This window comes from Nerophis ophidion, linkage group LG13 (genome assembly GCF_033978795.1).
Source record: "Nerophis ophidion isolate RoL-2023_Sa linkage group LG13, RoL_Noph_v1.0, whole genome shotgun sequence".
In the NCBI taxonomy this organism is placed as follows: Eukaryota; Metazoa; Chordata; class Actinopteri; order Syngnathiformes; family Syngnathidae; genus Nerophis; species Nerophis ophidion.
In genome coordinates, this window is record NC_084623.1 from 21,563,380 (window position 1) to 21,577,603 (window position 14,224).

Sequence of the window (14,224 nt, forward strand, 5' to 3'; positions counted from 1 at the left end):
ATGAAATTCAGGAGAGCTACATCTCCTGCAAAAAAATTATGGAATCACCAGGCTTGGAGGATTTTATTTCAGTTGTTTTGTAGATAAAATGCAGATAACAGATATGACACAAAATGGCCATTTTCTGGTTTTAAGAAACACTAAACAAAACCAAGAATATAAATAATTATAGTAACAGATTCATTTTTAGATCAAGCTGAGTGAAATAATAATAAAATCACTCTATTTTGATGGAAATGATGGCGTCACCCTGTATATTTTAATTTCCAAAGCTAACACCTGTATCACATGCAATTGTTTTTTTAGTCTGCAGCTAAAACAGGGTGTACACACTTTGGAGAACTGTTGCACAATGTGGATTGACATGAATCGTGGCTCCAACAGGAGAAATGTCAATTAAAACAAAGTGGAGGATTATCAAACTTCTTCAAAAGATGTTGATTGTTCAAAGTCAATTGTGTACAAACCACTTGGGAAGATTGCAAAAAGCAAGCATACTTGGAGACCAAGGAAAACAAGAAACCACCGAGAGGAAATGGGAATTAAGTACAGAAAAGCTAAACGAAATGTGTAATTAACACCTGAACAGAAGAAAAACAATGTTACAATGGGCTAAGGAAAAGCAATCAATCAATCAATCATTGTTTATTTATATAGCCCTAAATCACAAGTGTCTCAAAGGGCTGCACAAGCCACAACAACATCCTCGGCTCAGATCCCACATCAGGGCAAGGAAAGTGGCCTAGGGGTTAGAGTGTCCACCCTGAGATCGGTCGGTCGTGAGTTCAAATCCTGGCCGAGTCATACCAAAGACTATAAAAATGGGACCCATTACCTCCCTGCTTGGCACTCTGCATTAAGGGTTGGAATTGGGGGTTAAATCACCATAAATGATTGCCGGGTGCGGCACCGCTGCTGCCCACTGCTCCCCTCACCTCCCAGGGGGTGATCAAGGGTAATGGATCCCATTTTTATAGTCTTTGGTATGACTCGGCCGGGATTTAAACTCAAGACCTACCGATCTCAGGGCAGACACTCTAACCACTAGGCCACTTTGCAGAGAATAATTTCGCCACATCTAGTGTGTGTGTGACAATCATTGGTACTTTAAAGTTTAAAAACTCAACCCAATGGGACAATGAGAAACCTTGGAGGGGACTGCAGATGTGGGTACTGAAATGGTCCCCTGCCCCCCCACCACACCCCACACCCCTGTGCGACCGGTGCTATGGACGTCGAGTGGATCTAGCATAATATTGTGGGAGTCCAGTCCATAGCGGGGCCAGCAGGAGACCATCCCGAGCGGAGACAGGTCAGCAGCGCAGAGACGTCCCCAACCGATGCACATACGAGCGGTCCACCCCGGGACTTGACTTTGGACAGCCATAGGATGGACCTAAACCGTGTAGTATTTTATATGTAAGTAGTAAAACCTTAAAGTTACATCTTAAGTGCACAGTAAGCCAGTGCAGGTGAGCCAGTATAGGCGGAATATGATCAAACTTTTCTTGTTCTTGTCAAAAGTCTAGCAGCTGCATTTTGTACCAATTGTAGTCTTTTAATACGTTACAGTAATCGTGACGAGACGTAAGGAACGCATGAAGAATGATCTCAGCCTTGCTAGTGGACAAAATGGAACACATTTTAGCGATATTACGGATATGAAAGAAGGCCGTTTTAGTAACACTCTTGATGTGTGACTCAAACGAGAGAGTTGGGTCGAAGACAATACCCAAGTTCTTTACCGAGTCGCCTTGTCTAATTGGTGGACTATGGATGACTGGTTGAAAGTAATATTCAGTGTTTAATCGTATATCTGCATTGGGCAAGGTGATGATGCTGGAACTTTTGTTTGGTGCCCTTTCAATGAAATTTATGAAGATGACAGCCTGAAGAAATCATGCATATTTTCACAGTCATCGATGATGAGGGGGGTGCATGTCAGGTAATGGTACTGGGGAGATATCTGTCATTAAACCTTCAATAAATGCACAAGTTTGCGTTATGTTTAAGCGTCCATGACAAACTGGATCTGACAGCAGCAATCAGAGAAAGTTGGAGCAAGATTGATGAAGAGTACAGTTTGTCACTCGTTAAGTCCATGCCTCAGAGACTGCAGGCTGTTATAAAAGCCAGAGGTGGTGCAACAAAGTACTAGTGGTGTGCTGTAGTGTTTTGTGTTTCATGAGTCCTTTTTTTTTTTGCTCAGAATTAAGTGATTCCATATGTCTTTGACTTTGCTTGATCTAAAAATGAAACATACTGACAACCACAATTAATTTTCTTGATTCCTTTTAGTGTATTTTAAAGCCAGAAAATTGTCATTTGAAATGACTATAGTTTTGTGTCATGTCTGTCATCACCCTGTTTTCCACAAAATTTAAACAACTGAATGAACATCCCTGCGATAAGGTGGCGACTTGTCCAGGGTGCACCCCGCCTTCCATCCGAATGCAGCTGAGATAGGCTCCAGCGACCCACCGCGACCCCAAAAGGGACATCCATCCATCCGTCCATCTTGTTCCGCTTATCTGAGGTCGGGTCGCGGGGGCAACAGCCTAAGCAGGGAAACCCAGACTTCCCTCTCCCCAGCCGCTTCGTCTAGCTCTTCCCGGGGGATCCCGAAGCGTTCCCAGGCCAGCCGGGAGACATAGTCTTCCCAACGTGTCCTGGGTCTTCCCCGTGGCCTCCTACCGGTTGGACGTGCCCTAAACACCTCCCTAGGGAGGCGTTCGGGTGGCATCCTGACCAGATGCCCGAACCACCTCATCTGGCTCCTCTCGATGTGAAGGAGCAGCGGCTTTACTTTGAGTTCCTCCCGAATGGCAGAGTTTCTCACCCTATCTCTAAGGGAGAGCCCCGCCACACGTCGGAGGAAACTCATTTCGGCCGCTTGTGCCCGTGATCTTATCCTTTCGGTCATGACCCAAAGCTCATGACCATAGATGAGGATGGGAACGTAGATCGACCGGTAAATTGAGAGCTTTGCCTTCCGGCTCAGCTCCTTCTTCACCACAACGGATCGGTACAACGTCCGCATTACTGAAGACGCCGCACCGATCCGCCTGTCGATCTCACGATCCACTCTTCCCTCACTCGTGAACAAGACTCCTAGGTACTTGAACTCCTCCACTTGGGGCAGGGTCTCCTCCCCAACCCGGAGATGGCATTCCACCCTTTTCCGGGCGAGAACCATGGACTCGGACTTGGAGGTGCTGATTCTCATTCCGGTCGCTTCACACTCGGCTGCAAACCGATCCAGTGAGAGCTGTAGATCCCGGTCAGATGAAGCCATTAGGACCACATCATCTGCAAAAAGCAGAGACCTAATCCCGCGGTCACCAAACCGGAACCCCTCAACGCCTTGGCTGCGCCTAGAAATTCTGTCCATAAAAGTTATGAACAGAATCGGTGACAAAGGACAGCCTTGGCGGAGTCCAACCCTCACTGGAAATGTGTTCGACTTACTGCCGGCAATGCGGACCAAGCTCTGGCACTGATTGTACAAGGAGCGGACCGCCACAATAAGACAGTTCGATACCCCATACTCTCTGAGCACTCCCCACAGGACTTCCCGAGGGACACGGTCGAATGCCTTCTCCAAGTCCACAAAGCACATGTAGACTGGTTGGGCAAACTCCCCTGAACCCTCAAGAACCCTGCCGAGAGTATAGAGCTGGTCCACAGTTCCACGACCAGGACGAAAACCACACTGTTCCTCCTGAATCCGAGGTTCGACTATCCGACGTAGCCTCCTCTCCAGTACACCTGAATAAACCTTACCGGGAAGGCTGAGGAGTGTGATCCCACGATAGTTGGAACACACCCTCCGGTCCCCCTTCTTAAAGAGAGGAACCACCACCCCGGTTTGCCAATCCAGAGCTCCCGCCCCCGATGTCCACGCGATGCTGCAGAGTCTTGTCAACCAAGACAGCCCCACAGCATCCAGAGCCTTAAGGAACTCCGGGGGGATCTCGTCCACCCCCGGGGCCTTGCCACGGAGGAGCTTTTTAACTACCTCAGTGACCTCAGCCCCAGAAATAGGAGAGTCCACCACAGATTCCACAGGCACTGCTTCATCATAGGAAGACGTGTTGGTGGGATTGAGGAGGTCTTCGAAGTATTCCTTCCTCCTATCCACAACATCCACAGTTGAGGTCAGCAGAACACCATCCGCACCATACACGGTGTTGATAGTGCACTGCTTCTCCTTCCTGAGGCGGCGGACGGTGTTCCAGAATCGCTTTGAAGCCGTCCGGAAGTCGTTTTCCATGGCTTCCCCGAACTCCTCCCATGTCCGAGTTTTTGCCTCCGCGACCGCTGAAGCCGCACAACGCTTGGCCTGTAAGTACCTGTCCACTGCCTCCGGAGTCCTATGAACCAAAAGGACCCGATAGGACTCCTTCTTCAGCTTGACGGCATCCCTCACCGCTGGTGTCCACCAAGGGGTTTTAGGATTGCCGCCCCGACAGGCACCAACTACTTTGCGGCCACAGCTCCGATCAGCCGCCTCGACAATAGAGGTGCGGAACATTGTCCACTCGGACTAAATGTCCAGCACCTCCCTCGTGACATGTTCGAAGTTCTTCCGGAGGTGGGAATTGAAACTTTCTCTGACAGGAGACTCTGCCAGACGTTCCCAGCAGACCCTCACAATGCGTTTGGGCCTGCCAGGTCTGTCCGGCATCCTCCCCCACCATCGCAGCCCACTCACCACCAGGTGGTGATCGGTAGAAAGCTCCGCCCCTCTCTTCACCCGAGTGTCCAAAACATAAGGCCGCAAATCCGATGACACAACTACAAAGTCGATCATGGAACTGCGGCCTAGGGTGCCCTGGTACCAAGTGCACATATGGACACCCTTATGTTTAAACATGGTGTTTGTAATGGACAAACTGTGACGAGCACAAAAGTCCAATAACAAAACACCACTCGGGTTCAGATCTGGGCGGCCATTCTTCCCAATCACGCCTCTCCAGGTTTCACTGTCGTTGCCAACATGAGCGTTGAAGTCCCCCACTAGGACAAGGGAATCACCCGGGGGAGCACTTTTCAGTACTCCCTCGAGTGTACCCAAAAAGGGTGGGAACTGAACTGCCGTTTGGTGCGTAAGCACAAACAACAGTCAGGACCCGTCCCCCCACCCGAAGGCGGAGGGAGCCTACCCTTTCGTCCACCGGGTTGAACTCCAACGTGCAGGCTTTAAGCTGGGGGGCATCCAGAATTGCCACCCCAGCCCGTTGCCTCTCACTGCCGGCAACGCCAGAGTGGAAGAGGGTCCAGTCCCTCTCGAGAGAAGTGGTTTCAGAGCCCTTGCTGTGCGTCGAAGTGAGTCCGACTATATCCATCTGGAACTTCTCCACTTCGCGCACTAGCTCAGGCTCTTTACCCCCCCAGTGAGGTGATGTTCCACGTCCCAAGAGCTAGCTTCTGTAGCCGAGGATCGGACCGCCAAGTGCCTTGCCTTCAGCTGCCGCCCAGCTCACATTGCACCCAACCTCTATGGCCCCTGCTATGGGTGGTGAGCCCATTGGACCCAAAAGGGACAAGCGGTAGAAAATGGATGGATTGATGGATGGATGGATAAATGAACATCCTCCAAGACTAGTGATTCCATCATTTTCAAGGGGTTGTACAATCACTGCTTGCGGTACGCTACTTTAGATGTATTTGACGTGCTCAGATTGCCGGGAAGATTAGTTCCACCTTGTGTTTCCTGCTTATGTTAAGGAAGAAAGGTGTAACCTAAGTGCAATGTTCTAAGTGCATAAGCAAGGGTTTACGTTCGAAAATTTACAACCATAAAACAAACACACATAGATATATGAATAGTTTTTTTTACCTGACATCACATCCAGCTCAATAAATATGTCAAGCTCGAAGTGATGGTAACCAAAAAGGGAGGAAGAGTGCAACATTTTGCAAAAGACAACGAGAAAAGTGGCACACAGTTTAGTCCAAAGGAGCAAAGTCGAAGAATGCACAAGTTTGCAGTGATCACTTCGTTAAAGTGGAACTCCACTTTTTTTTTTGCTTATCGTTTACAATCCTTATGAGAGATAACAACACATACCTAAGTCTAAAAAAATATCAAATAGATAACGACTCTTTCCAAGTGATTGTCTGTGGTCTGTCCTGATAAAAAAAAAATCCAGACTATCCCCACATTGAGCATGTGATGCTTCTGCACCGGAATTGAGTGTACATGTTATTTTCCAGAAAGATATATGTATTTAATAATTGTCTTTTTTTTGTACCAGTGCGTGTCAGTGGGCGGAGTTCAGTCCTGCAAGTCCAGAGAGAAGGTGTGTGGAAGACAGTCTGCTCTGAGGACTGGAATAATTTGCTCGGAGTGTCTGCCTGCAAACAGCTGGGATATAACAGGTGATGTTTGTGCTGCATGGCCCTTTTGCTTAGCTTGTTCTTTTAAAATCATTTCATTACACCATTGTAATATTTGGAATATAGTTTAACACGTGTATTAAAAAGACCTATGATGATTATAATCTCCATTTAACACACTTCCTTGTAGTCGAGATCAGTGGTTCTCAAATGGGGGTACGCATACCCCTGGAGGTACTTGAAGGTATGCTAAGGGGTACGTGAGATTTTTTTTTTTTATATTCTGAAAATAGCAACAATTCAAAAATCCTTTATACCGTAAATATATTTATTAAATAATACTTCAACAAAATATCAATGTAAGTTCATAAACTATGAAAACAAATGCAATAATGCAATATTCAGTGTTAACAGCTAGATTTTTTGTGGACATGTTCCATAAATATTGATGTTAAAGATTTCTTTTTTTGTGAAGGAATGTTGAGAATTAAGTTCATGAATCCAGATGGATCTCTATTACAATCCCCAAAGAGTGCACTTTACGTTGATGATTACTTCTATGTGTAGAAATCTTTATTTATAATTGAATCACTTGTTTATTTTTCAACAAGTTTTTAGTTATTTTTATATATATTTTTTCCAAATAGTTCAAGAAAGACCACTACAAATGAGCAATATTTTGCACTGTTATACAATTTAATAAATCAGAAAAGGATGAAATAGTGCTGTATTTTACTTCTTAATCTCTTTTTTTCAACCAAAAATGCTTTGCTCTGATTAGGGGGTACTTGAATTAAAAATGTTTTCACAGGGGGTACATCACTGAAAAAAGGTTGAGAACCACTGGTCTAGATAATATGTATTGGATATGCTTTGGCGTACGTCACTTTTACATTTCACTTTCTGCATATTTCTGCAAACATTTTGTGTGTGGAGGCACTCACTTTATATTGTAAATTAAACGCTCCATGACTCACCCTATGGAGGGTCAAATAAGACAGAATTATAAAAATAATTTAATAAATATTTACATCATTATTACTTAACTGTGGCATTAATTATTTAAAAGTGGAAATACTTAAATCAACCAATACATGTGTCATTGATTAATTACATTTGTTTAATATTGTGAATGATCATGTGATTTAACAATTCACAATTTAATTTTTTATTCTATTTAATTAATAAATTAAATATTTATTTCATGAATATGTGGCAGCTTCATAAATGTTTTTTATCTGTCAAAACACCTGATTGGTTACCCGCCACTTTGTTTGTGGAACTTCAACCAGAAAAGCTGAGGCGTACTGGTCTATATCTTGGTGCGGAAATAGCTCCGACAACTTCAATAAATTCCTTGAGTTCAACTGCTACATGCTTGTGGTCAGCAGGTCTTTCTTCCACATACTCGGCAAGGTCTAAAACATCTACCACCAACTCCCAAATGTACGAGTATATCCTTCTTAGCTGCCATGTTTTGAAAGATTTTCAAGGTTCCAGGGGTCCCCAAACTATGGCCCGTGGGTCAGATATGGCCCACCAGCGTCCAAAGTCTGGCCTGCGAGAAGTCCAAACTTTAATTATAATTTTTTTATATCTGTCTTTTCTAGCCCATCCATCAATCCATGTTCTACTACTTGTTACTCTCGGTGTCTCCTAGCCTCTCAGGCAAATAATGTTGTCTTAAAATGCATTTTCCCATCGGTAATGTGACCTCAACGTGCTCTGAATGTGGTGAGTCTGTCCGCAACTACGATTACAATTACCATATATATGGTAATTGTATATATATAGCCCGGCCCCCGGCCAAATGTTTTAACCCAATGCGGCCCCTGGGTAAAAAAGTTTGGGGACCCCTGCTTCAGACCAAAACAATCACTGGACTAGATTCCTCTTCGTCCTGCCCACTGACTTTGATGACTGAGTTTGACAAATACAAAAAATCATGAAGCTGTCACAAATGTTCATGAAATGAATAAATGATTACCGGTAATTAATTTAATTATTTTTCCTTTAACCAGGTAAAAACTCATTGAAATTAAAATGTTCAAGACATGGTCAAGAGGGCAGCTAAAACAGGTTTCATAAATACATAGAATAACAACAAAAAACAGGAGCAGTCACACACTTTAGTTAAAAGTACAAATTACTTGTAACATAAACATAAAATTCACGTTGGGAAGACTATGTCTCCCGGCTGGCGTGGAAACGCCTCCCTAGGGAAGTGTTTAGGGCACGTCCAACCGGTAGGAGGCCACGGGGAAGACCCAGGACACGTTGGGAAGACTATGTCTCCCGGCTGGCCTGGGAACGCCTCGGGATCCCCCGGGAAGAGCTAGACGAAGTGGCTGGGGAGAGGGAAGTCTGGGCTTCCCCGCTTAGGCTGCTGCCCCCGCGACCCGACCTCGGATAAGCGGAAGATGATGGATGGATGGAAGGATAAACATAAAAAAACGCAATGGGTAAAAAAAATGTGTTTCCACAAAAATGTTAAAACAAGTACAATGCCTAATAGAGATAGTTGCTCAATCCTTTAAACCGTCTTGAAATTCCCCCAAAGTGATGAGTTCAGGTAACCTAAGATCCTTTGATCCTTTGATCCTGATGCACATGGTCATTGAGTGACCATGGGCAGCAAATCTGAAGGCTTTTTTAAATTTTACCAAGACTGGTGTCTGTGACCTTAAACTGTAGCGACTGGTGTCCATCCATCCATTTTCTACCGCTTATTCCCTTTTGGGGTCGCGGGGGGCGCTGGCGCCTATCTCAGCTACAATCGGGCGGAAGGCGGGGTGTCTCTACACATAAAAGAACATAATAAGGGGAATCCAGACCAAGAAGGGATATACTGTATGTATAAAAACCATCCATTGACAAAATCTGCGGACTGGACAAAGTTGCCCCATCCAGTAGTAAAACGTAAGGTTCTGTAATATACAATATCCAGGTTTTTTCAAATAAGTGTCTCCATAATCTATCAAAATAAAAGCATGAAAATGGTCAGAATTAAGCGTTTTTGAACTTGTAGGGAAAACAGGACTTGTTTCTAAAGAAAAAAGACAATTTGATTTTAAGTTTAGCCACAAGTTTTTCTATGTGTGATTTAAAAGACAAGTTCTCATCAATAACAATCCCCAAGTAGAGCATGTCCTTATGATCAGTTCATACCTTTGGAATGTTCAATGGCAGCTGTTACATTTCTCTGTATTTACCACTAGTTTCAGCTGAGTCAGCTGAGACTGGACAAACATGAAAAGCAGACTGCAGGAGCTCAAAGGTTTGAGCTACAGCATGGGATGAACAATATATAAACGCGTCATCTGCATTAAAAAAGGAACACAGCATCAGACACATTATCACAGAGATGATTTACACTGATGAAAAAGAACAATGGATCTAATATGAAACCCTGAAACACCCTTTAACACATGGAGGAAAGACAAGGAGGACCCAGCAAACTGGACACATTGGGTTCTATCAGACAGGTAAAAAACACATAAAATCCCATAATACCACTCTACAGCATGCTGAAATTAAACACATAATTAAGTAAGTAATTAATTAAACTTTGAAATAATTAAATTGTGTAATAATTCATTACAACATGAAATACATCAGTTGTGAAATAATTAATTAAGATAATTGATTACTGTGAATTAAATAAATAGGTAAATCAATTTAATTTTTCATTCAATTTCTTCATTACACATTTAATAACACATTTAAGTACCATTTTGATTAGTTAATGACACATTTAAATAATTAATGAAATATTTATTTGTTTATTCCATTCTCTCACATTTGACCATGGATACACCCTCCACAAGAGTATCCAAATTTATCTTTTGAAAATGTACACATGTATCTTGAAGACGAACATACCCTCAATTCTTCATTTTTTCAGACACGTTCAAAAACAAACTTCATTAAAACTACATAGAATAATATAAAGTCCACAACAGTATATGGATATAAATATGCACGCCTGCCCACCCTCTGATCGATACAGAAAAAAATCCAGGATTTATTTCACTACATGTTGCGTGTCGGTGAAATGGTGCATATCCCACAATTAAATGCAAATAATACTTAATCCTTCATTTGTTCGTTTGTCTCCTCAAACCAAGTCATAGGAGTTTAGCGGCTAACCATCCATGCAGTCTCGTTTAAAATGTTGTCGACAAAAAACTGTCAAATATTTGTTTTTATAGACATCAAAGCAAGTGGTAGGGCATGAAACGAGAAAAAGTAACAGGCGAGGGTGGAGAAGGCATGCACTACAATACCCACATACATGGCCGCCTTACTCCATGGACTTACCACACCAAGTTAAGGGGCCACTCAAATTCAAGGTGTTCATCACCCGTCACACGCGACCATCCTAAGGAAACTATATATTATATTATATATTTTCAAAATGGTTGCTTTGGTTGTTTTTAAACTAATGAGTAAAATCCTAGGTTTTTGAAACGCTTATGTAACGTAACCATATCCTTTCACCGGTTTGGTAGTCAAGGAGTGGGCGTATTGACATGGAAACTAGCGTGAAGGAATTAATAATAATAATAATGGATTAGATATATAGAGCGCTTTTCTATCAACTAGATACTAGGGGTGTAACGGTACACAAAAATTTCGATTCGGTACGTACTTCGGTTCAGAGGTCACGGTTTGGTTCATTTTCAGTACAGTAAGAAAACAACAAAATATACATTTTTTTGGTTATTTATTTACCAAATTTGCAAAATCTTCCACCAAAAATATTTTTCTTAGTGGAATATTTGATGTGAAGTAATCGGAACCTTGGATAGGTCAATAATTCATAATAACATTGATTTTGATTCAATATGTTTTGAGCAAGACAGTTAGAAAGAAAAAAAAGCAGCTTTGTTTTATTAGTCAACGTTGCAACTTTTTCTAAATGACATTAAGCCTTTAAGCTTTTTTATTTCAGTTTTGTTTATGTTTTTAATTTATTTTAATAGTATTTTTAGAATGTGCCGTGGGCCTTAAAACATTAGCTGTGGGCCGCAAATGGCTTCCGGGGCACACTTCTGACACCCCTGCTATAGATAGTAAAAAATAAAATCTGATAAATCTATGGGTAAAAAGCAGAGCCTGGCGATGCATGCGCGTTTATCATAACTCTCTCGCTCTCTCTGTCTCTGCCCCTCCCTCACAAATGCTGCTGCGTGCACAATTTGTTTTGTTTTCAACCCCTTCTTAACCCTGAATGTACATTGAAAATACACGCAACCGTAACTAAAAATGCCGGATATTTGAGGCATTTAAGAAACTCCTACCGGATAGCCCCGCAAAAGAGGACATATCCGGTGAAAAGAGGAGGTATGGTCAGTCTATCGTAGCCCGGTCGCTTCTAGCATGCCGTGTGTTGTGCATTGTTTACACAACGTGCGGCACGCTACTTAATATGGTAGGTAGGTCTTTATTGTCATTGCAACAAGTACAACAAAACTTTGTTTTCAGCACAAACCTGTTCAAGATTAGACAAACAGTGTACAGGGTTACAGAACAAGAACGCTGATGGGTCGCCATAAGGCGCCCCGTAAAAGATAATATGTCCGTGTGGGAACTCGTTCGGTACACCTCGGAACCAAACCGAAACCCCCGTACCGAAACGGTTCAATACAAATATACACGTACCATTACACCCCTACTAGATACTCAAAGTGCTCACAGAGAAGTGTGAACCCATCATTTGTTCACTCCAAATTCACACTTGGTGGTGGTAAGCTAAATTTGTAGGCACAGCTGCCCTGGGGTAGACTGACGGAAGCGTGGCTGCCAATCTGCACTACCTATCATTCACTCACCAATGTGTGTGACACTGGGGGAAAGGGTGAAGTGTCTTGCCCAAAGACACAATGGCAGTGATGTGGATGGCAAAAGGCAGGGAGTGAACCTGGAACCCTCAAATTTCTGGCAAGGCCGCTCTACCCACTACCCCACGCCATCCTCAAAATGCAGTCTCCCCTTATTTTCTGTTTTCTGTAGTGGACTAGAGACAAGATTACAAGAGGAGGACATCTACAGACATGATAAAACGAGCCGCAAAAGCCAATAATGTGATGAGACCGGACTCATTTACTGTATTTTACATGTACCGTACAACAGTGGTCCCCAACCACCGGGCCGCGGCCGAATAATTTTTTTTTAATTTTTTTTATTTTTTATTTATTGATTTTTTTGTATGAAATCAACATAAAAAACTCAAGATACACTTACAATTAGTGCACCAAACCAAAAAACCAAACTTTTTCATGACAAAAAAAAAAAAAAGAATCCCGACAACTCTAACAACTCTAACAACCTCTCCACACAGGAGAAGGGACAGAGCAGGTCTAAAAGTGGAGTCTATTTGAAGGCTAGCGTATACAAATGAGTGTTAAGATGAGACTTAAATGCTTCTACTGTGAGCAGAAGCGCAGCTTATAGGGATCCCCACAAATAAACACATTTTCGTTAGTGGGCAACAAATGTTTTGTTTTTCCAGTGTTCAAGGCACTTTGAATTAGGTGCCCCGATACAACTTTTTAACTTCCGATATGATACTGATAATGCAGCGTTGAGTGTTGGCCGATACCGATAATACTCCGACATGATATCAGCACAAAGATAGGACTTTCATTACTATGTAGAGTGGAATGTTGAAAAAAGGCTTGGTCAAGTAATATTACCCAGAGAACACAGGTAGGTCTGAAAAACATATACCTTATTATATATGTGTGTTTTTGAAGTGGAGTGGTACTTTGTTTTTGGTGACACCTGGTGATCACAATAATTCATAATTGCTCCCCGCTATTGCTGGATTTTGTCTTTTGTCGGTGTTATCTGCTGCCGCTACGTGCCTTGCACTCGCCCAGGGGTCGGCAACCCAAAATGTTGAAAGAGCCATATTGGACCCAAAACAAATAAAAAATCTGTCTGGTGCCGCACAAAATTAAAGGCCTTTTATAAGTGATATAATGACGTCAACACATGATATAAGCGTCTATATTAGCCATATTAGCCTTCTATCAAAATGACTATGTGTCGCATGCTGACAAATCTTCGTTGACCCAAATGTTGAAATTGAATATTTATTCTACCTATTTTCACAACGCTCTAAATCATTAGTAAATGGCAAGCTTTTCAGGGGGTGAGATAACTCTTGTAAATTACTGGCTTAGAATGGCCTATGGTATAGATGTGTGTGTCAAATTTAAAAGAAATGTCAGGCTGTCTTCTTCGAATGGATATATAACAATCTATGCAAATTGGGTTAGGTTTGCCGTGGTCTGGAACAACATGGCACACAAACCACTATCAGAAATGCAGGCCATATTACATACAGATAATGTGTCATGAGAAATGCAGATCTATACTAAATACACAGAGGGCATAGGATAATAAATGAGCTCAAATATACCTACAAGTGAGGTATAATGATGCGATACGTACATAAAGCTAGCCTAAATAGCATGTCAGCATCAATTAGCTTGCTGTCATGCACTGACCAAATATGCTTGAAAAGCACTCCACACAAGTCAGTAACATCAACAAGTTCACCTTTGCGCATTCACACAAATGAAACAAAGAATGAGTGGCATAAAATATGTATTTCTCTGACATCGTTGAAGAAAGTTATACATGTAAACAAACTGGGGTGAGTTCAAGGACCGCCAAGATTAGTAGGACAAAACGGCGGTCACCAAATACGCTCATCAGAGAATGATGTTTGATATTAACAGTGGGATTTCTAACAATTTGGGAAGTTTGTTTCATGTTGTCCTCCTACAGAAACCCTATTAAAACAAAAATGTATTTTCCCCCCCCTTCTTTTTCTATTTTCATACATTTTTGAAAAAGCTCCATGGAGCCA

The 14,224-nt window shown here is 42.6% G+C and overlaps 1 protein-coding gene across 3 annotated transcripts in view; it reads left to right on the plus strand.

Moving 5' to 3' along the window:
- Nucleotides 1-14,224, plus strand: part of tmprss3a (transmembrane serine protease 3a) — a 52,929-nt gene that overhangs the window by 20,506 nt on the left and 18,199 nt on the right. For all 3 annotated transcript variants that reach the window (XM_061918585.1, XM_061918583.1, XM_061918584.1), the window contains one exon: nucleotides 6,261-6,384. In XM_061918585.1, coding sequence (XP_061774569.1) covers nucleotides 6,261-6,384 — 124 coding nt within the window. The remainder of the gene's footprint in view (nucleotides 1-6,260; nucleotides 6,385-14,224) is intronic.